The sequence below is a fragment of the Ciona robusta genome, chromosome 10 (genome assembly GCF_009617815.1).
Source record: "Ciona robusta chromosome 10, ASM961781v2".
NCBI classification, from domain to species: Eukaryota; Metazoa; Chordata; class Ascidiacea; order Phlebobranchia; family Cionidae; genus Ciona; species Ciona robusta.
The window spans coordinates 1,618,159-1,642,718 of NC_143244.1; the positions used below are offsets into that span (position 1 = coordinate 1,618,159).

The 24,560-nt window shown below is 37.4% G+C and overlaps 3 protein-coding genes across 3 annotated transcripts; 1 reads left to right on the top strand and 2 right to left on the bottom strand.

The window, feature by feature from the left end:
* Positions 1-100: 100 nt before the first annotated feature.
* Positions 101-9,008, bottom strand: LOC149729402 (TBC1 domain family member 22B-like). Its single transcript, XM_089886454.1, has 12 exons — positions 8,790-9,008; positions 8,324-8,495; positions 7,555-7,873; positions 6,769-6,900; positions 6,366-6,436; positions 5,805-5,933; positions 5,274-5,339; positions 4,882-4,996; positions 4,323-4,511; positions 3,811-3,907; positions 3,359-3,485; positions 101-1,304 (listed from the first exon to the last, which is right to left on the bottom strand). The coding sequence occupies exons 1-12, from the start codon at positions 8,876-8,878 to the stop codon at positions 1,170-1,172; spliced, it is 1,641 nt and encodes a 546-aa protein (XP_089742580.1). The 5' UTR covers positions 8,879-9,008; the 3' UTR covers positions 101-1,169.
* Positions 9,009-9,202: 194 nt separating this feature from the next.
* LOC149729403 (charged multivesicular body protein 6-B-like) lies at positions 9,203-10,187 on the top strand. The gene has a single exon (XM_089886470.1). It carries the CDS (start codon positions 9,362-9,364, stop codon positions 9,974-9,976), a length of 615 nt encoding a protein of 204 aa, XP_089742596.1. The 5' UTR covers positions 9,203-9,361; the 3' UTR covers positions 9,977-10,187.
* A 1,161-nt stretch (positions 10,188-11,348) lies between these two features.
* Positions 11,349-21,924, bottom strand: LOC149729404 (protein FAM221B-like). Its single transcript, XM_089886463.1, has 8 exons — positions 21,785-21,924; positions 14,720-14,850; positions 14,332-14,475; positions 13,768-13,878; positions 13,341-13,485; positions 13,012-13,071; positions 12,575-12,687; positions 11,349-12,141 (listed from the first exon to the last, which is right to left on the bottom strand). Exons 1-8 carry the CDS (start codon positions 21,856-21,858, stop codon positions 11,945-11,947), a joined length of 975 nt encoding a protein of 324 aa, XP_089742589.1. The 5' UTR covers positions 21,859-21,924; the 3' UTR covers positions 11,349-11,944.
* Positions 21,925-24,560: the final 2,636 nt, after the last annotated feature.

The window sequence follows — 24,560 nt, forward strand, 5'->3', positions numbered from 1 at the left end:
TTGAAATACAAAATTTAAAACACATTCGAAATCCCAACACAGTTTACAATGATAGTTAACAAAGTTTTTGTAATTTGAATATTTATAAACTAAATGCAAATTTTAGTAGTTTTATGTTTTATTTGCGCATATGAATCAATAATTTTATATCCACAATGTTATTACATGTTGGCAAATAAGAATAACATCTTTCTAACACTCTAATTTAGGCAGCACCCAAACTAATGTGAGAAACCAAGTTAATAGTTAATACTAATATCCACATGGGACTATATAATGAACTAAACATCCTAACAGTTTTGTAACACTCCAGTATTGCACTTTATGTGAAAGGGGAGTTATTAAATAAAAGGATCTGTTTTAAAAATAGGAACAATCAAGCAGATTATTAACAAAGAAAATATTTGAAACAATAATTATACATGTGTCACTTACATAAACAAAAAATATCAATTTTAAACGTCTTACCACAGTATCATAAATTATAAAGAGTCATAACAAGGTTTTTATGGGAACTAGTTTTGTGCAAAAAGTTCTTCACGAATTTAGGTAAAGAACTGTAATATGAGATTAGCACTACAGTATAGCTTGGCTTAGAACAACGCTTCTTTACCCCTCCTTGGTCAAGACTTAAAGTTGGTTTAAATTTAACTTATTTGGACCATTTACTACAAGGGTTCAAAGCGCCCGAGTGATGTAAAAATTGGTAGCGAAAAGCTTAACAGATTTATACCAAATTAATACATGATATTTTTTTATACCTTACAATTGGCCACTACAAAAAGGTTAAGAAGCACCGGTCTGATATTTCCTGTGTTTCTTTCTTTTAAGTAAAGACAGTAAGCACCTGCTATACTGTAGTGCAAATGTCACTTGAATAAATTTAGTGGAATATACCGAAGATACTATTAAGCTATCAGCCATGGCTATAAATTACTTATTGATAAAGATCAATATGACCTGGGAGTGTAAAAAGTATTCCATTCTTTTGAATGCAATGTTTCAATATATATAAACTTGGTGAGTTACCAAAGTGAAATATTTGACACTCTATTTATACCAAAATTCATTCAATAAGAGGAAAACAGTTTATAATGTTCAGTAAAGCTTGCAATAAAGGATAAAGATCAAATGTAATATAATGTTTAAACCCTTGTTATGACTTTATACTACCTATGAGTAGGTAAATGACTAGGAGCGTCAGCAAATGTATATTTTAATCGAAATGCTTCAGCAAGTAAGACTTTTACTTCTTCATCGCCCCAGTGGTGGGTTGGTACATTCTGTATCATTAACATCAGGCCCTGTGTAATAAACTCAGTGTTAATAACAAAACTAGTGACACAAGAATAAAATAAAAAGTTAAGAAAAGTGGAGTTTAAATTAAAAAAAAAACCATGAAAAAATAAATAAACTTCTATAAAATAAAAAACTAGTCACGGCAACAGCGTTTTTTATCAAATAAATGTAAAAAAATCCCCCCTTCCTGGTTGTGCCACCAGAAACAACAGATGAATAAAACACATTACCATAAATAATAGCTGCTAATTCTGCTATAGAGTTAGTTAGGTTAAACAACAAATCAATACCAAACCCAACATCTGCATTGAAAGGACATCTGATATCTCTTATTGATTTCATGATTAAGAGGGCAGTTTTAATTATTATGTTCCATGAGTGGGGAATTTTTCAAAGCTAATGTCAACTAAAAATTGTGTGTGTACTATGATGACCATTTACAATTCTTGGGATCATAATTTATTCCAGGGCATTCATTAGGGATGTGCTGAAGTTGAAAAAGCTCGGGTTCGCCGAGCGCCGAGCTTCAACGAAAAGCTCGGCACGAGCCCGAGTCAGAGCACCTATGACGTCATCAAGGAGAAAGGCGTACGAGAATGCGTTCCTATTCAGCCGAAAAGCGTCGCTAATCAAAATAATACAGAACACGTGGTTTGCGGTTAAAGACGCGTCTCGTTTTGTTATTTCTACTGTTGTAAAATTCATACAAAAAGTAATTAATTAAAAAAATATATATAACTGTTACAGCCAGTGGCGCAACTGGCAAGTTTCTACGCATGTTCATCTTGAATATGGTAACGGTTATTTACGTCAGAATAAACCTTTACGATCGTTACATCACAAACGAGATTGTTGAAAACAATCGTGTTTTATTCGCTTCTATACGATCTGCAGTTTGTGTATAATTTTTGTTTCTGATGATTAGTTTAAATGCAGGTAAATCGCGATTATGTGAGTTTTAATTGGTGGAAATATAAGAGCGAGGAGCGACGCTATCAGTAAATGGGAACCAACATAAATTGTAATATGATATTACAAAGTATCGTCCCTGCCGAGCTTGGACTGAAGCCAAAAAAACATCGTTTGATGGCACCGCACGAGAAACAGAGTTTCATTACATCATTTTTCACGAGAATAAATTCACAACGATTGCTTCGTTTGTTACGTGTGGAATGTATGCTACCGCATGCGTCTTCCTTTATTTCATACGCCGGCGCAGAGTGTAAAAATGTGACGCTGATACACGATGGTTTGATCTCGTGGTTGGTTTGGCTGCCCAATTTGGGCAGTGGGCACATTCCTCCCGATTGTTATATTATGAAACGTCATAATTAATAGTTACCTTGCGATAGGACACCTGACGTAATAATTGAATGAAAAATTGTTCCAATTCCAAGCGAAGGAATGTTATATTGAATGCAACGCGTGTGTGTGTGCGTCTTAGCATTTTCTGGTTGCGTGCGTGTCTGCTGTTAAGGGGGCTGTCATGTGGTTGCAATACCGTGGTTGCAGCAATTTATAATATTTCATTATAAAAAAGTTAAAGAGTTTTTGGCTTTTTATTTAAAATCTGATACGAAAACATTGGGCGCTCGTGTAATTCGACACCGGCTGTAACTCGATACCGGCAAATTGCTGACGTTGCGATTCGTTACTTGCGAGAGAGCAAATTCACAACGAACGAAAAACAATTAAAGAGAAAGCTACGCTGACCAGTCTCGTTATCTCTTAGTAGCTTCACTTTTTTTCATTTTTAATATTTTTCGCTCTCGCGTGCAACATTATAGCATAAGGCTCGGCGCTCGGCCCAGTTTTCAGCCGAGCGCCGAGCGTCAAAAAAGGAGACGCTCGGGCACGAGCTTTTGAGTTCGGGCTCGGCTCGGCACATCCCTAGCATTCATACCCATGTCAGGCACATTACGCAGATATTGCTATTCGGTAGAGAATAACATTCAGCAATTGGGTAAAATCTCAAGCTGACGGCACAAATTCTTTTTACAATATGGCATAACTTATAACATATAGTATATATGTCTACAAAACATGAAACTCTACCAACCTGGAAGTCTTGTTCTCCAAGTAATTGGTTTCTCCATTGCTTAAGGAAAGCTGCACAAACATAAAGATGGAAGTCGGAGAAACCTTCGGGTTCAGCTAAGTAAGTATCCCATAATCTAATCGTGCATCTGGAAATAAATCAATGTCATTTAGAATAGTGCGATCGAAAAAAAAAAAAAAGGTACAGCAGTTCTAAATGCTTGACACGTATTAGAGGTATTTAAAAAATGCATAATAAATATAAAATACTGAATATGATATTGCATCTTCACAAAAGGGAGGGAGGTCGTGGTAGGTTGAGCTTACATGGCAATTATGTTGCTGATGTAATGCAGGGTGAATTTCATGGCTGTTTAATTTAATTAAATATCACTTTGATATAATATAGTTTGAAAACCATTAGTTTAAAAATAGTCCACATACTAACATATAAATACCCAAACAGTGTTTTACCTTAATGGAATTTCTCTCATTAATAGATTGTTCATCCATCTGAATGAGAATTGTAAATACTCAATTTGTTCTCGCTCCAAATGAGCGTGTAACTCGGCTGTAATCAAACAAGGAAAACAGTTACTAGTAAAGTAGTAATCATTCTATCTTCTTAAAATATACATTTTGTTAAGTAAGATATAATGAAGTTAATATTGTATTTAAGGCTTCCAAGAAATTATTAATGACTTGTCATACCATAATACAACACATAATAAGTTCTAATAAAAAATCAACAAAATGTATTGTTTAGTTGAGCAAGTTCAATGATATTTCCACATATATATGTATATATATTATAATGGCCATACAAGGCGTTTTTGGTTGTGAGAAAGGGAAAATATATAGGATGTAGCTAGTATCATGTGATCATGTCAACGTTCCAACTGTGCCTCCTTTAATACCTTTTATAGTATCATGGCCATTATCCCATGCACACACATTACCTATACATCCAAGCATGCATCACTTACCATCAACCCTCTTGGTTAATTCTCTAAGTTTGTTGACTTTAGTTTGCACCCCTGGTTGAGCGAAAGTATAATTATCTTGTATTCCATCCAGGAGATTGGAGACGCACCAGAATGTATCAGCTTCCATGGATCTCTGTGTCTCCTCAGGTAGAGAACCGACATCAAAGGTTTCCACATCTTCTGTGTCGTCTGGGTTTGGAAATAAATGTTAGGAGTGCCTAGGATGACTGCTGTGACGGCATATGTTAAAGCTTGAGCACCACAGTCTTATACCTAAAATGGGTTTGACCCTGCTGAAAGGGGCCATACAATGCTGGGAGCCAGTGATAGACGTACTTGCTCTTGGGCAAGACACTTAATGGATGTTAATCCAACCCTGGGTTACAACTTACTAATATATTGCAGCAACCTGAGTGTCAAGGTATTGAGCCAACTGTGGCCTCAAACTCAGGTGCCAAGGCATGTCATGCTGTGGGATCTCATCCAAGTAGAATAAAAAAATAAAAATAATAATGTATAGTTTTTATAAATGAAGCGCTACATTAGAAAATCCCCTTACCAATCTCTGCAGATAGAAACACAACAAAGAAAGGAGTGACAAGATCATTTATTCCTTGCACATAACCACTGGCAGGGTGACGAACAGCCCACACAAACAATAACCTTTCAAATATCTGTAAACATAAAAATAGAATATAAATGTTTATAAACATAATACTGGGTTAAGTCCAAAGTATAATCAATGTTTATACAGAAAATAGTTGTCTGAAAATCAACGTTTCAGACAACACAGACAGCTACTCTTCTGTGTGGGTAACGTTCTACAGTGTGGCATCCCATGGGACCTGAAATTTATTCCAGAGTTGGTCCATTACATCTTTAATGTGTCATGGAGTAGGATCTCCTGCATGTAGAATGAAATGCGTACTATAGCAGAGAAATAGAACTTACATTTTGAACAGCCTCTTGTTGAAATAAAGGTATAAGAGGATTGGTTCTTGGGATGTCAATGTGAATCTTAAGATAAATAATATTCCATTAAATACAGAGCAACACATGATATGTAGCATAAAGCAGTGCATGGGGTGGTAGGGTATGGAGGCCTAATGTGTTTCCGGCTGCACTGATCAGTAAACATTACAACGATTTAACGAATACGTTGAATTTGTTTAACAGGAATGCACGTCCAACTATTTGTACCTGCCCTACACTTTTAAAAGTTGCCCATGAAAACCAGTTATGGAAACAAGAACTATGTAAACAAATTAAATAATAAACAGTTCTTGTTCTCAAGAAATGTACACAGTCCCTGCTAAGTCAAATCTAGTTACCGAATAAAAGGATGCCTGTCTATTATTCTAGGTTTACATTAATACACATATATTTACAAAAACGGAAGTAAACACATGCACCAGCTTGAAACCGTTCAGTGTTTAATTGGAACTATGACAGACAGACAGACATAGAAGTAACATAACAAACCTGGTGGAAAGTAGTTTGATACATAGGTTGATCACGTGCGTCGTAAAATTGTTTCACAAACTTAAAATAATCATTTTGTTTTCTCGCTAACGCTGTCTTCCTACGATCTTTGTTCACAGGAAGGTAACCCTGCGTTCGTGAGGAAATTAATATTCTGCTGCTATGACATATTAGATATATACATGGTATATAAAGGCCTATGCAATATATATGCAATGGGTAACAGAACCTAACTCTGTAAAACAAAAGTCATAACAGACAGAAAATACTTTTGCATAGTTACAGCATTAAGAAATTTATAAAAATTAGGTATTTTTTGAGGTATAAATCATAAAATCAAGCACTTTGCATTTTATTTACTTTGTGTACCAAACAACATAATAATGTTAAAACAGACAATAATATTAAATTCTTTACAATAATATTAATCTCATCAAATACAGTGGGTCAGTTTCAGTTATTTTAACAACAAAAGCAGGAAATTAACAGCAAAACGACAGGACAGTCGTCAAAGTAAAAATAGTGAAGATGATATTAAGTATAAATTGATAAAATACATACAGATAATAGTTTCCATGTAAGAGACCTCATTGCCGCAGGAATTCCTGACCAACTTAACTTCTTCAGCTCATCTGTAAATTAACCCATCATTGCTGTATTATGAATATGCCCTTTTCTCATTGATTGGAATCAATACTTAGAAACCACATGTGCTTCAATATACAAGCTTGCCTAACGCTAGGGATTTGGACCCACAAACATTTTTATATATATATATATAACCTTTAATTTTAACTTGGAATAAAATATATTTTTTAATATTCTTTTGTATTAAATAAAAAATCCTCAGAATTTGTAAAAACAACATCAAAAAAAAACAAAATCAGTTTTACTAAAGTTTTCCACCTGAAACTATAGAGCAGTTAACCAACCACAAATAAATAAACCAATTGGTTAAACTTACCTAGGTCTGTTGAGTCAGAGTCTATCAGTCTTCGAAACTTTTCTATTTTTGAGTTTTCTTTTGCAAGGTTAGTGGATTGCATTGGCATGCGGATTGTTTGGGATTTTGGAGCTGAACCTCCACCTGCAATACCTGGAATAAATTAAATATTATGATCTGTACTCTTTACTCATTGCCATTGGCACACAAATTTTTTAACAAAATTTTGTGTTGCCATTGCTAAAAAAAGGTTACACAAAACTCATTGATTACTGTGGCGATTGCAAAATATAGGCTACTCCGGCTCTGCCTGTTTGTATAGACACTTAACATCAGGGGTAAGAGCTGTTTTACATGTAAACTGGAGCGCTAAAACATATTATGTCATTCATGTTTCAAAAGTTACCATTATGCGAATAATAGCACTCGGACCTTTAAATTCAAGATGGCATTTATTTGCTGTGGGAAATTTTGGGATGTCAAAGCTACAATAGCTTGCTAAATAATTTTATGCATTCTGTGTTTAAACATGGTTGTGCATATATGTTGTATATATACATGTATGTAGTATATATGGTTTTAGAATCAGTTTATGTGCAGATGTTGTTATGTATAGCATATTGCAAGTGGGCAGGAAAAACAATGCCATTTATTCTTATTGTGTTTTAATAGCGCTTTGTATCAGATGTATAAGCTATGTTGTCTATATTATGCATTAATTTATAGGCATACACAAAATGATTGATTACACTTAAAGAGGAAATGAGTAAGAAACAAAAGCACAAACGAACTGCTGTATACACTTACTTGGAGCATGTAAAACCCCTTTTTTATTCTGGCTTGTCTCGTCCAGCACATGAGAATTTCCATTTGTTTCTAAATTAACATCAAGATTTCCATTTCTGTCATGAGAATCTTGACTTCCGTTTGCTTGCAATATATTTCTTTTAGATTTGGGAGAGTTTTGCATTACAGTTCTGCTAGCTCCCCCAGGAACTCTTTTGGAGGTGGAATTCTGTTGTTTCTTGTTTGCAGACATTTGTTGTGACGTGCTATTTGTATTGTTCATTGGGTTTGTATTTAACTTTGAATGGTTGGCTATGACGGCTTCTGCAGTAGCATGTACCTGTGAGATGATATTTCCATTCATTAATTTATATATATATATATATATAAAATTATATATATATATTAAAATGCAGAACTGACACTTATTTTTAAAAAACAGCACATTTACACTATTTTGACCATTTGTCAAATTAAAGCACAAAGTGAGGTTACTTGCGTCCAGTCTGCAGAGTATGGCAGGTGCATGAGCGATATTTTTACAAACTTTTGATTCTGCACGCCATAATAATTGCATGCCGACGATCGCGCGCTCGCAAAAATAACCGTCTTGCACGCGCGAGATCTCGTCAGGAACTGCCATACTGTGCAGACTGGGCTTGCGTCATATCACATTAATAACTTAGCTTTGCACAGTAAAACACTCAGTTGCACTTTCATTTTGAAACAGGTTTGTTTTAAATGCTGACTATATTAGTAGTTTTACAAAATAAACAGAACAAAACTAAACCTGATCCGGACTTGATCCAAGTTCAATCTTTGCAAGAGCGGTCCTCAGGAGATCATCATCAGTAGCGTCCCATGCATCTTCTGTGTGGTTTTCAAACTCTTTGAATGTTAATTTATGTCGGGGTCCATGTTGGGGGGAGAAGTCATTTGAAATTGAAGTTGATTTTCGCGAACTGTAAGTATAAACGATTGTATATAAACAAGCTGTGCAGGGTTATACTACAGGTGTTCTGTTTCGTATACAACTTGTATCCACTTACCAGTTTTTAGCAGACAATTTGGACAGTGCATAAAAAAAGTACTAGACTAGAGAAATTGCTGTTAACCTATGATATATTATATATTGTAAAGATGGACAGAAAGTAACCTCAAATGGTACCCACACCACCACATGTCACCTTTAGATGTGCGAACGTATATAATACACAATACACAAACATATGCATATTATATAAATTTAAATCCACCTTCCCGGCATATTAGGCGACGATCTTTTCCAAAATGACTTTACTTTGGTCTCATCTTCTTTCGCCTTGGACCGCAATCCAGTGCTCATTGTCGAGTTATTAAATCAGCTGCTATAACGCTACGTCGCTACTAATAGCGTCGTATTGTTGGCTTTTCTAAAACAAAGTAATGGAAATATTACTTTATAATCACGTTGAATTGCAAAAAGTGCGTGTTTATTTGTACTGCTACACAAAAAGTATCGAATTTTGCCATATAATTCCTTATTTGTGAAAATCGTATTCGCTGCATAAATGTCATAAATTCGCGTAAAATCTCTGACGTAAATATTAGTGACGTCACGGAGCACAGAAATAGTATAAATATAAAAGGCGGGACGGAATAGAAATAATATAAATACCAATATTTTGATTCTTCGGTTGTATTTGTATAAGCTTATATTCGTTTGTATTTTACTAATCTATGTATTTTGGTAATCTATATTTTACTATTTTTTCCAACAGTTTTTGACAGTCATTACGCAGTACTGCTTGAAAATTTTATATCGTTTAGTAATACGCGAGCCAATGCGATGGGAAATTTATTTTCATCTAAACCTAAACCAAAGCCGAGTCGAGTAACTCCGCAGGACAGGGCAATTCTCGAGTTAAAGAAGCAACGAGATACGTTAAGAACGTATCAAAGAAAAATAGAAAATGATCAAGAAGTACTAAAACGACTGGCAAAGCAATGTCTTAAAGATGGCAACAAAAATAAAGCAAAATTGTTGCTAAGAAAGAAGAAACGACAAGAAACACTGATGACACAAACGGAACAGCAAATTGATAACTTAGAAGTGATGGCAAACGACATAGAGTTTGCCCAACTGGAATCAAATGTCTTTGAGGGTCTCAAAGTTGGAAATGAGTCTTTAAAAGCAATGCATAAACTCATGTCGTATGAGGATGTGGAGAAGATCATGGAAGAGACACAAGAAGGGATTGAATACCAACGAGAACTTGACGAGCTTCTTGCTGGATCTGTTACACAAGAAGATGAGGAATCGATCCTCGCTGAGTTGGATGACTTGGTAGGAGATAAAGAGAAGATTCAGAATCTTCCGGATGCCCCAACTGATGAGCTGGAACAGAAAACTGAAGCTAGGAAGGAAAAGAAACAAGAGAGGACATTGCTTGAAGCTTCTTAATTGGAGTTGTAATAATATACATATCTTAATTCTGTTTTTGTGTTTACTCTATGTGATACAGTGTCATTAAAGTACTTTTGTATAAACATATTTAAGCAACTATCAGTACCCTGGTTGTTGACAGAGTTAAAGTAATATATTGAATATCATGTTTTTAATGTGCTATACTGTTGTATAACAAAGTTTAATCATGCCTTTATTGTTTTCAAAGGTTTTGGAATAAGTTTTAAAAAATACATTAAACTGTAATGGAGGCATCTCCAACCAGGCGCTCGACAAGGAGCAGGAAGTCCAATTCTTCAACAAAGCGACCGATTCCAGCAAAGAGAAGAAGGTCTTCAAGAAGATTATCACTTGCAGAAGTACAGAAGTATGTCTCGGATAAAACACAGCCACAAGCAGATATTGAAGAGGAAAATGATAATAAAGTCCTTCCCGAGCAAAATAAATCGGTGGAGCTCACTTTGCCAGAGAAAAACGAAGATGAAGTTCCCATGAGTGCAGAGATGGAGTTCACGTTTTCACAGATTCAAAAACTGAGGAATGAGAGTAAAAGATGGGATGAGTTACTTCAAAAGTTTGAGCAACAAGAGTCAGAAATGAAGTCCATGTCATTGGAACAAAATAAAATGGAAGACACTGCGACAACCAAGTATGAACCACAAGGACTAAACGTACAAGAAGTTGCTCATTCCCTGGAAAATTTAGAGCAACGTTTCACTAGGTCATTACAGGTGATCACGCAGTGTATGCGAACCGCCAACGCTGTAAAAGAAAGGCAAGAAACGGCCCTGAAAATATTTATTCAAAAACAAACTAATGAAATATACGAAAAACACAGGGCCACCGATCCACGAGAAATAATTCATGAAATATTCAGACTCGACAAAATAACTGAACAACATGATAAGGTTGAACTATCAGCCACTGAGGTGTAATTTTTGTTTATTTTTTGTACATACAAAGAAACAGTGGCACAGGCTTTTAAACATGCATAACTTGCTGACCAATGTCAAAGGTTTTTGTCTTTATCCTGAATGAGAAGGATTAGACTCGGCATGTCTATGAATGGCTGTGCCACTGTATAGAATGTGATGCTTTTGTTTTAAGAGTTTAAACTTATTTTTTGTATGATTGTCACCGCTAACTACGTCGAGTCAACTACAATTAAGTCAAACTTGCTTGCTATTTCTGCTTTATAGAGGGTGCCGGTTGATCTTAGTTTCAACTTAAAGGTACCCAATTATTGATAAAACTTTTTTTTTACTGCTTTATACATGGTTGCCATGTTAGTGACTTACCATACACCATCGTTTGTTAATGAATTCATTTTTTACCGGTTTTAAAATAAACCACAATAATAGTTACTCAATTAGGTTACTTAAGTATATTTATTAGTACAAGTGCTGAAACTCATGCAAATAGTAAGGAACAACAAAAGTGCTTTGATTTAATAATACTATAGACCACAGTACAACAGTGCAACATCCATATTGAGTTTAAGCTTGTAACAGCAATGACTACATTTACTGAAGACAAAATCCAATTAGCACACAAGGCAAAGTAAAAATAAGGTAAATTAAAAAAAAATTACAATGACTGTAAAAATAATAATTTGTAGAACTGAAAGGTTTTTACAATTTACATTATATTTAATAAGCAGCACCAGCAGTATACAATACTCTGTTAGATATAATTATGGAAAACAATTATGTAGCAGGCCTATTAGTAGTATAATGAGATTAAGCATTTGCTTGCTACAATTGAAATGGTATACAAATATCCCCAGGAAGGTTAAGGTGGGCAGTAGTATGATGTTTTACCAAAGGTGTAGCCGTACTTGTGTGGGTCTATGTATATTATATACTTCTTTTTGAGGCTTTATAAATATTCAGTTGCATTTGATCATAGTATAGTATTACTGTAAATATAATTGGTAACCTCTGCTTTTAATGTAAGTTTACATCATTACTTCATTCCAAATGGATCTGCATTAGACTTATGGTAACCAAATGGCACAGGTGTATTGTTATCTGCTGGCTTGGAAGGCTGAATTTGTAAACCACCATTTGTGATTGACTTGAATTGCCCACTGTCATCACTTTTACCAGTAAGTGCCATGTTTCGTAGTTGAGGTATTTCAGCAAAAGGAAGATATTCTTCCCCTGTAAATTTAAACTATTTACTTAATTGTGCAACAAATTATAAAATCTATCGTTAATAGGACAATGGTTTATCTATTAAAGCATTTAATAGGCTGTGTCCTTGTTTTACATCCAACACACCACAGAACTATCGTAGTGGTTAAGGGCTTGCCTCGTAACCAGAGAACATCTGGTTCGTAGCTTAAAGATAATACTATTATCTGTTCTTTGCTGAGACAATTACTGGTAATTGCTTTAACCCAGTGGGCCCTATCATAGTTGTTAACCATACAGAAAGAGAATAAATATGCTAACTCTTAAGCAGGCACAAGGTGTATAAAATACAACCTTCATGTTATAACAACTGTCGTTGCCCTGCTACAAGAGTATAAAATCACCATTAAACCACCAAGTTACTGCACTCATCCTATGACATTAACAGAGGTTTAGTTACCATAAGGAAGACCTTTCTCAACTCTTGTAGCTTCAGTATCAATGAATGTTTCGTGTTTTTCCCAATGTTGGTCACATGCAGAACATAGAAAGTTTGACTCAAACTGTGCACATCTGTGTTATAATGTATGTGAAGTGGTTAATGACATTGATTTAAGCTTATACATCAAATAGAATAGTAATAACTTTTTTGGTCTTGTTTGTTACGTTATTAAAATTAAAAAAACAGAAAGGACAGGATATAGCGACAAAATGACATTTATTGAAAAATGGTTACAGTTAAAAACTTAATTACATTTAATTAAAAGAAAGAAAGAAGCGTTTTCCCTAAACCCAACGGAGCAACTTGGGTTTTGTTGGGTCACAAAAAGTTTGATAAAGAATTTGACTTAACTTAGTCTATAATCATGAATGTAACATATGTTTAAGGTAGTTTACCTGCAAGTTTTGCATGATCGCAAACCAATAACAGAATGTTCTGTGTGTGGGTGTTTACATCTGTAATAAACAATTAGCAACATATGATGTTAGGTACAGTTAGAAATTCAAAAACATCACATGGCTGTCAAGGTAGACTTCAATAAATTTATTTGCTTCCTTATCAGAACTTTAACCAAAGAAGCGGGTTTAAGAAATAACATAACACACTATAGAAAAGATTAAATTAAATATAACAACAAATAAAAGTGAATTAGCAGTACAACAAAGTCAGTAAAATAACTCTATACTATAACTATGTAAATCACCAACATAAATGATAAAGTTACCTGCATTTTGCCTTCCAAGTACTTGGATCAAAATTCCTTCTCCTTTGAAGCCAAAACTCCCCCACGTCTTCAGGTCTCGATGGAATGAATGCGAACGCTCGACACTGGCATTCGTTGATGGAACATGGGGCTTGTGACTTGGGGCCTACAACCAAATATTACCTTTTTATACTGTAGCACTGAAATACACTGAACAGAACTTACTTAAAGTCTTTCGGATATTAATATAAGTGCTTCATGATTTATCAATTACATTAGCATATCCAGCCAATCATAATGACGTTGCTCCAATGCAGTGCTTACTTTTGGATGAACAGCTTGTAAGCAGGCACGGGGTGTGTAAAATAGAACAACCGTATTATAACGACTGTTGCTGCCATACCATTTACTACATGTCATATACAACATGCCAGCACGCAGTACCTACCATTATAATGCCTGTGTTCATGCAACTTGTGGCCACAGAAACACAAAGATTCTTCACCAACTCTTATGCAATCCCAGGTAAACTCAGGACATCTCCATCCGATGTAAATACCTGCAATTAATTCACTAATAGTGCTTGTGAAGAATGGTATGTTTTTTAAGCTAACCCCTAACACTAACGTAACCACTAGCCTAATCTGTAACTTCACATAGAATTCTTAACTAGTACCTTCAAACTACTTTTTTTTAAACAGAACTCAAGAAAACAGAAAAATACAACACAGAAAACTTTTTGTGGCGCTTTACTATATAGCTGCATCTTACCAATAACATAGCTGTAAAAAATGTAAAATTTTTTTATTGTAAAACAATTTATAAAAAAAGTAATATATTTCTTAAACCTTTACTTTTGTAAATTTAATATATAAAAACAACCTTAAAAGTTACCTAATGCTTTTGTCTTCATTCATTGTTTAAAATTTAATATTTGTAAATTTTTTTATGGTTAACCTATATATTATACACATTACACATATATAGGTAAATTTTTAAAAATAAAGGATACCTGACTCCACAGCCTTAATTGCAGCATTGGTCTCTGGTTGAAACAATTTCTTGAGACGTTTCCCAAACTTCTTCCCATGCATTGCGTTTGCTACCGAAAGTAATTCTGCTTTCTCAGCAGGTACTATGGGACGTATTGTTCCACCTACAAAAAAACAACATTAAACTGAATATTGGCTATTTAATTGACACAGTTTTAACTTCATATGCAGGTAAGTAGGTAACTTAGCATAGGCATGCCGGATGTGCAAACCTTGGAATAGGTTAAGATATTGTATGCTTAAGTTAAAGCTGGGAAGTTGTCTGTTGCATGCATTATACAGATCATACAATATAAAGAAAAAACAATTGCATAATCTTTTACATTTCCCTTTTAAAACACAACCCACCTCTGCCAGCAACCTTTACCTTGCCCCCTGAAAACCCAGCCCTTCCTTTCTGTTGTTTAGCCACAGTCTTATTGTTGCCACCTTCCAATCCTTCACCAAGTTTTATACCAGATGTGGATGGTGCATCTTCACTGAAAGTCATACAACATAATGAATATCTGTATTTATATAGAGAGTACTCGGTACTATTTATGGGGTACAATCACTTTTATTTTAAAAGACTATGTTAAAGGCTAGTAGTTATAAAGGTTAAGATTACATGGAGCTATACAGAGAAGACGGAAAATTTTTTCCGCTAGAAGGCGATGACAAATTCGTTTCTCTATTTTATGGGGAGCAGTTAGTTTCACGGTTTATACACATAAGATATAAACCCCTAACCCCCAACCCCCAACCCCCAACCCCCAACCCCCAACCCCCAACCCCCAACCCTTGTTCTTACTAGTGTTTTATGTATTTAGAAAGGTATTTTTATTATTTAATTAATTTGTTTTACACTTATTAACACTTTGTAGTGCTGTTTTGTTCGTTTTTCCGTATTTTTTAATTTAAATAATTACCGCCTCTAGCGGAAAAAATTTTCCGTCTTCTTTGTATAGTCCCATGTGTTAAGATTGGGGGTATTATGGTATATAAGCGTGTAAACGTGTGCTGTGTATTGGTGTATATATAGTAGATAGAGACTGGGGATTGGGGATTATAAAAGATATTGGTTGAGTGTAAGTGAGTGGCATGTGAACGAACATACACATAGTTATTTATTAAAGCAAATGTTACGTTTGATAACGGGAGTTTGGTCCGGGACGCTGCTTTAACGGCCAATCGCGGGGCCTGACTGCTGTAGTCTGTTGTAAGCTACACTGAATACGACTTTACTATAAAAACATGTAATTTAATAAAAACTGAATAAAAACGAATGGCATTAAAATACACACTAAACTGTTAAACCACATAAACCACAACTAGATACCCAACAACTCGATACAACAAAAACTCGATACGGCTTTCACTCGATAAAACAGTTCACAATTAATACAACCTTTCGCCCACACGATACAACAAGCACTGCCCCATACACCTAAAACTAGAAGGAGGAAAAGCGCGCAAAGCGTGACACGTGACAAGCAATTCGGCTAACGGCAATGACAGCTACAAAGGAACACGCTGGAACGTTAAAACAAGTGCGGGAAACAAGTCGTGCGTGAATGACAGTGATAAGGAAAGCAAAATACTAGGTCAAATAGTGACAAGGAAAACACAAAAGAACACAACTAGTGAGACGAACACACATTTAAAACTAAACTAATATACGATACAAATACTACGTAAACAATAAAAACAGTGCGCGTGTCAATAAACTAAGTGCTAAACCCACGACATTACACCCCCCCTACTAAATTCATCCTCCTCCTGGAGGTTACATATCTCAACATAATATTCGGGCCTTCTGCAAGTACGTCTGGGCCTCTGTCGGGGTAGTGCGTGCAGAGTCAGATCACTCTGTGACGTAACGTTTCGCGAGTTTCTCGTGTCTATAAGTTCCTTTTGTGCCGTCTCTTCGTTCTCCTCGACGACTGCTTCGTCCGTCGTCTCGTCTGCTTCATTCGTGTCTTGTTCGTTCTCGTTCTCGTTTTCGTTTTCGTTTTGCGGTGCCGATGTGAACTCTGGGGTATATATATGTCCACATACCGGTTGTTGCGAAGCGTTCTGTCGTTCGTCTGGCTCGTCTACTGGCACAATTGCCTCTTCGGTCCACGTTGCACCGTCCGCTGCAGGTTTTAGTCGATTGTAATGGACAGTTTGTGTCTTGCCAACTCTATCCTGTATGACAAAATTTACTGGGCTTATCTTGGCAACCACCCGATATGGTCCTTTATATGGGAATTGAAGCTTTTTGCACTTACCGACCGGTACGGCTGGATTGGTAAGCAACACGATGTCGCCACTTTCAATACATTTACCGTGCGACTTTTTATTATATTGGTTCTCCATTCGTGCCCTTTGTGCGTTCAACGTTTCGCGTGCGATTTCCTCTGCTAGTACCAGCTGTTCTTGTAGCCCTTCAAGGTGGCTCAGGTGACTCGATGTCCTGGACTCTCCTGGTTCGGTGTACATCAGGTCGGTCGGTAATCGAAGCGTTCTGCCTGTGAGAAGAAAATGTGGGGCGAACCCTGTACTTTCGTGTTTGCTAGCATTATATGCTGCAATGACGGCAGAGAGCGCTTCGTCCCAATTTCTTTCATCTTTTTGTATATAATTCCTCAGCATGGTTATGATCGTCCTGTTGTTTCGCTCTACCCCTCCATTGGTTGCCGGGTGATACGCTGTGCTCCTCGTTTTTCTGCTTCCCATGAGTTGTACTAGTTCCTGAAAAAGCTTACTTTCGAAGTTAGTACCCCTATCCGAATGAACGGTATCCGGTACGCCATGCACCGTGAACCACCGATGAAATAACAAGCTAGCGGTCTCTTTGGCTGTTTGTTGGCGCATAGGCCAAGCTCGGACGTATTTTGTAAAAACGTCACAAGCCACCAGGATAAACTGATAGCCTGCACGTGTTGTGGGTAAAGGACCGAGCACATCGATTTCGATTCTCTGCATTGCTTTCAGTTCGGTGGACGGGATCAGTGGTGCTCGTATTGATTTGTTTGGCTTTTTATTCAGACTGCACATTTCGCATTGCCGGCAGTATTTCTCAACGTCCTCCCTCCATCGAGGCCAATAAAATCTTTCTGTGACTTTACTTTTCGTTTTTGTAATTCCCAAGTGGCCGCCACCGTGAGCTTGGTCGTGAACTGACTTAATAAACTCGTGTCTTAACTTTTCAGGGACCGCTAATTTAGGTGTTAATGTACCTGGTACGCCGTTTTCATCTTTCACGTAGATTAGTCCATTTTCGGAATGCAATTTTGAAAACATCGCCCAGTAGTGAAGAACTTCTGTTCCCAATTTCTTCACTTTCCTGTACGTCGGTCTCACACCACGGTCTAGCCACGGCAGAACATGAGTGAGGTGATCATCCGAACGTTGTGCATTCCCAATCTCTTCTGTTGTCATACCTAGTGCTGATGTTAATTGTAATTGACACACCTGCTCAACCTTTTCGTTTTCGTCGATGTTTTCATCCTTCACTAAATACGGGAAGTCGTCTTCAACCTCCAAGCGGCTCAAGGCATCCGCATTGTTGTGCTTGCTACCCGGTCGATGTACAAGTTCGAAATTAAACTGGGCAAGATGTTCGACCCAACGAGCGCATTGTCCATATAGGTCACGGGATTTCCATAACCAACGTAGGGACGCATGGTCTGTTCGTAGGGTGAAATGAGCACCTGCAAGATAACATTTGAACAGTTTAGTTGCAAATATTACGGCCAATAGTTCTTTTCGTGTGGTTGAGTAGTGTTTCTCAGCTTTTGTCATGGTTCGGCTGCCGTAGGCGACCACATGTTCTTTGCCGTCCACTACTTGACCCAGGACACAACCGATTGCAGCGTCTGATGCATCTGTATCTAGGAGAAAGGGTTTAGTGAAGTCTGGATATTGGAGGACCGGTGCGCGAGTCAACGCGTCCTTCAATGAGGCGAATGCTCTTTGGCAATCATCAGACCAGTTGAATCTACAACCCTTCTCTGTCAGTTTGTGCAGTGGTGATGCTATAGCAGCGTAGTTTTTGACGAATTTTCGATAATAAGACGTAAGGCCCACGAATTGCCGTACCTGCTTGGTGTTCTTGGGGACAACCCACGCTTTCACCGTCGCGACTTTTGCTGGGTCACAACAGATACCATCCTTTGACACGATATGTCCGAGGAACCCGACGCTTTCTCCGAAAAGGTCACATTTCGATGGCTTCAACGTCAGACCGGCATTTTCGATGCGACCAAGCACTTCGTCCAGGCGGTGTAAGTGTTCTTCAAATGTTCGTCCGTACACGATAATATCGTCCAAGTAAGCCAATGCCCCATTCCATTCTATACCATTCAAGACAATTCGCATTAAATTCTGGAACGTGGCGGCGGAATTCGAAAGCCCCATTGGCATGACATTGAATTCATATAGCCCGACGTGACTCGAAAATGCAGTCTTCTCTCGTGAGTGCTTGTCCATAGGTATCTGCCAATACCCGGACTTCAAGTCTAGGGTCGAAAAGTATACCGAGCCAGACATTTCATCCAGACTGTCATCCACTCTTGGAATTGGATAACTATTCTTTTTGGACACTTCGTTCAGGCGTCTGTAATCGATGCAAAATCGCATTTCTCCCGACTTCTTCTTTACCAGCACGATTGGACTGGACCATGGCGACGTAGACTGTCGAATCAGATTTTGCTCTTTCATCTCGGAGATTATCTCTTCGATCTGTTGACGTGCTCGGTGTGATGTACGTCGAGGAGGGAGGCGTACTGGACTGGCATCTCCGGTGTCTATGTAATGTTTCTTTAGGTCCGTCTGACCCAAATCAGTGGATGAGGTAGAAAAGGCACGTCCATGTCGTCTTAACAGATCTAATACTCGATCTTTCTGGCGTTGAGACAACTCGCTGCTCAATTTAACACCATCTCTTATGGCCTGAAATTTATGATTTTCGTTAGGTGAATTGTTAACCGAACAGATGTCGTGTTTTGGTCGATGAGTCGAACGGGAGGTACTGGCATCAGGAACGTTGACAACAACACACGTTTCGGACATATAACAATCAGTTTTACCAAAAGCTGATAATGGTAAGGCGACACCAATTCGGACACCACTGGGAATATTAATGATATCGTCGGTAAAGTTAGCCATTCTTACGGGCACAACCCCGGATTTCACTGTTGCCACACAATTAGCGGTAAGTAAACCGTACCTTGCACCGAAGTCATCGTTTCGTTCTATCAAGACAGGGAAATCAGGCCAGCCGTCGTCATTGTGATGATGTTCCAACGCTCCATTAATGATGGTTTCAGTCATTGCCGGTAGATTTATAGATTCGGTTACGTATACTTCCTGCCGTTCAGGAATAAAGGCTTTGTTCAGGAGAGGAACGGTCGATTCTCCGACAGACATCAAGTTTGAACTGTAACATAATTTACACTGGTTATTTTCCAAGAAATCAAGCCCCAGGATCATTTCATGGACAATGTTGGCGGAAACAAAAGCGTCAACATTCGTTCTGAGCCCGGCAACTGTGAGTGGTATTCTGACTACACCAAGCATTGCAACTGGTTCGTCACTTGGGCCCACAAAACGCATATGCCGCGGGACAGCAGACATCTTTTTGTTAACGGATATATTACTCAATACGTCCGCGCGCATTAAAGTTATTGTGGAACCTGAATCCACGAGAGCACACACCACAGTCTCGTTGACAACGACATTTGCAAAACGATGGAGTTTTGCAGCTTTAAGACAACCTACTTTTTCAGTTCGTACGTTAAAATGTTCATTTTCAGTGTTGTCCCGACGTACGTTGGGTTCTTTCCTGTGAAAAGTGGTTGTGTTTAACATACCTGTACCTCGAATGTTATTATGAATTGGCACGGGAGGTCTGCTTACTTGTCGTTCATATGGGCAAAATCGACGTATGTGTCCGAATTGTCCACATCCATAACATCCACGTGTAGCAGTTGGTCGATACGACTCACGAATTGGATTGGGTGGTTGTCGGTGTTGCGGCTCCGATTTATGCGCCATCATTCTGTGCAAGCCCTCGATACTGTTTTGGACCGCTTTCAGGCTCTCTGCAATATCACTAGTTGTATTGCTGTTCGACACGTGTGAATCTAGAGTACGCGGATCTACGGGAGCTACTTCCAAATTTTCTGTGACATCCATTTTTATGGCCAAATCAGCAGCCGCCCAGAAATCGCGGGAGTAATCCAGTTTGATTGGTATCGTCTTGGCAAACTCACGATTAGCTAAACCACAAGTAAATACTAAATACGTTACTTCATTGCGTATCGCCGCTTCATCAACAACATCTGGGTACGCGCGGTCACCAAGGTTCTTAACATTGAAAGCGAAATCTCGGGTGCTCTCTCTCGGTAGCTGTCGGCGTTTCATTAGCTCTTCTCTTAAGTTCTCCCTCTGAACTTTGTTGTTATTTAAACCCAACGCTCGTTCCGTCAACGTCTTGTACGACAAGTCAAATATACACGGATCTTTACCTTGCAGTTGCCATCGCAAGTCTTGACTGATTGCCGTGATGAACATGTGACGCTTCACATCGTCTGATGCTTTAACGCTTTCGCAGTACGAATTGAATAGTTTGATAAAATTGCCAAGGTCGCAATCAGGAGAGTATGTAGGCGGTGACATAAAAACATTAAAAGCCATACCGTTTTAACACCAGTACACTTAAAACTTGATAAAATATCGAGTTCTCACTGTAAGCAGACTACAGACAGCCGATAAAACGATTGCAACGTCCTGGCAGGATCGCCAAGAATTTGTTACGTTTGATAACGGGAGTTTGGTCCGGGACGCTGCTTTAACGGCCAATCGCGGGGCCTGACTGCTGTAGTCTGTTGTAAGCTACACTGAATACGACTTTACTATAAAAACATGTAATTTAATAAAAACTGAATAAAAACGAATGGCATTAAAATACACACTAAACTGTTAAACCACATAAACCACAACTAGATACCCAACAACTCGATACAACAAAAACTCGATACGGCTTTCACTCGATAAAACAGTTCACAATTAATACAACCTTTCGCCCACACGATACAACAAGCACTGCCCCATACACCTAAAACTAGAAGGAGGAAAAGCGCGCAAAGCGTGACACGTGACAAGCAATTCGGCTAACGGCAATGACAGCTACAAAGGAACACGCTGGAACGTTAAAACAAGTGCGGGAAACAAGTCGTGCGTGAATGACAGTGATAAGGAAAGCAAAATACTAGGTCAAATAGTGACAAGGAAAACACAAAAGAACACAACTAGTGAGACGAACACACATTTAAAACTAAACTAATATACGATACAAATACTACGTAAACAATAAAAACAGTGCGCGTGTCAATAAACTAAGTGCTAAACCCACGACATTACACAAACATAAAATATGTCACAAACCCTGGCAAAGTTTTCTTAATTCCATCATCAGTGTTTGAGCTTTTGGGGAAGTTTTTATCTTCTTTTTCAGCCATTTTAACAACAAATATTTATTTTACAGAATTAAAGTTACGTTAATTCTAAAAAAACAGAAGAATAAAGAAAATAATAGTAATTAACAAAATCATAACCAAGTTGTTATTTACTCACGTCTTGTTTATTTTGCCAGAGGGTATTTCCCTAATGGCGAGCAACCTATTTTACACAGAGCCATAGAAATACCACTACGACTCGGATCTCCATCTCTAAGTTCATAAAGAAAGTGATTTCTATAGACTTTGATCTTTATTTCTTAATTAATTGTGATTACTGTTATGTTAAAATGGGGAATATAGTGATAAGTTTAATAATTTGAAACGTATTTGTTTAAAAATAGTAAATATAGTCGGGTGGGGGGAGATAGGACACCATTTCATTCTATTTTGTCGTCACATTTGGTAGCAAACAAAGAACAATCAAATAATTATAAAACCGTAATCTCGCGACTCACATAGACTGCTGTTGATTTTTAAAACACGATTAGGATATTTGGATAGTATGTGATAAAGACGTCCCGTCTTCACCCACTTTACGATATAAAAGTGTTATGTTGCTATTAGAAATAATAAAAAGCGTGCGTTGTAGCCTAGTATATCTATTGAGTAATTGAGTTGCTGTTGCGATTGTAGTACAACGCTTTTACCTACGCGCGGTGGTAGCTATAAATATTGTGTGTGACTCTAATTTAATACATATTTCTCTGTATTTGGGTCCGTTATTTTAATGACGATTTAAAAACTTTCAAAAGACATTTCGTCAGAGACGCAAACACTTCTTTCTTTGTATGTTAATTTGATGCCGCGTCATCGTTATTGCGACATAATTATTTCCCCTCACTCTTGTAACATAATCATTTAAAACTTTGAAATAAAGAACATACCGTGTCGCACTTGTTCAGCCAAAAAGTTTGATCAATTATCCATTCTTCGTAAGTGTAAACATTCACTATAATTACCCGAAAACTTTTCACGCTCCATTCTTCTTTGCCCTGCCTATAATTTGAACAAGTTTGTCCGTCAACAGAAAACTAACGCCCACCGTTTTAAATTACTTATTCAATGATATCAAATTCACAACAGAACAGGAACGGTTTCAATCCATTATCGTTCGCCATCACGCACACGCGACATAATATGTATTTGTCTCTTTATAGGCACACAATGAAGAACATATCAATAAAAACTACTAGGAGACGCGCAACTCGTATAACATGCCTTTTATGTATAGTAGAGTGGGGGAAGATGGGACACCTTTAACACATAATATCCAAACATCCTGATTGTATTTTAAACAATTGACATTGGTCTATGGGAGTCGTGAGGATACGGTTTTATATTTCTTTGAATATTCTTTGTTTATTACTTAATGGAACGAGAAAATGAAGATAAAAGGTGTCCCATCTTTCCCCACCCTACTCTATATTCATTTAGGTATCTTTTTTAAAACACGAAATGAGTTTCAACGCAATGTATTTTCAAATCTAAAAAAGCGTCCACACGACGAGGAAATATTAAATAAAGTAGGGTGGGAGAAGATGGGCCACTTTTTTATTCTATTCTTCCGACCCGTATGGTAGTAAACCAAGAACACAAACTATAAAATTTGTTTCCTCGCGACTCCAATAAAGACCATTGTTAATTGTTTAAAACAAGATACTTGGATATCATACGGTCCCGTCTTTCCCCACCCCACTATCCTTCATGCTTCATGTTCACAGCCATTTATTTTATGTTCATGGTAACGTACCGCATTAACTACTATAACATATATATATATATATATATATATACCAACACAAAGGGCTAAAAGACAATGGTCGTCGTATTTACATTTCATTATACTTCCACACCATTGCGTGTATTATAAAATATTTGACCCGATTCGAACTTGGAAAATAAATTTAGTTTCTTTCTTCATTCTTGTGCACTTGCCAATATCCGATAGATGTCGCTATCATTATATGCACCACTACTATGTTTGGTGTGCGTAGAAATCCCACAGAGTAAATTACCAATTCTATTTCGAGAGCTTACGGTTTGCTGCATTATTGCCAACGCACTGCACGACAAGGCGAAATATTATTGCGCGATTTATATTTAGACGCCGCAGAATTCAATGCACTTTTGACTTGACGTACGCAGTTTGACCCCTCAACGAAAGCGAGACGTCTCAAGATGAGTCCACAGCACGCTAGCGAGTCAAAGAAGACGAAAATAGATTTTTATATCGAAAACTTAATTTTCCAAACTTTGAATGACGTACGAGAGGACATTTATCTGTTTTGACTGTCGCTACTTTAAAGCACCAACAGCTGCGTGTATATACGCCTCTTCGTTGTCAGATAGAATTACAAATGTGTGTATATACTTTCAACTTTTACCATTTCATTTTCGTGACAAGGTGCCTTGCGGGTCATGTCAGCGCGTGCTTATTGGGCCAGGGTATATTACGTTGTTGCATTTTATAAATATGATTCTTACATGGTTATATTTCATTCGAAACTATAGTTGCAGATTCTTCTACGAATTTATTTCTTTAAGAATGTTTCTGCAATATTAATGCGCCAAATACATGCCTTTGTATCGGCGTGAGTGTCGTTTCGTCATTAATCCATGCTTTTCGGCTTAATTACTGCACGCTCCATTTTTCGCATGCCGTATATCACGTTTTATTTTTACGCTGTTCGACGCTTCTGGTA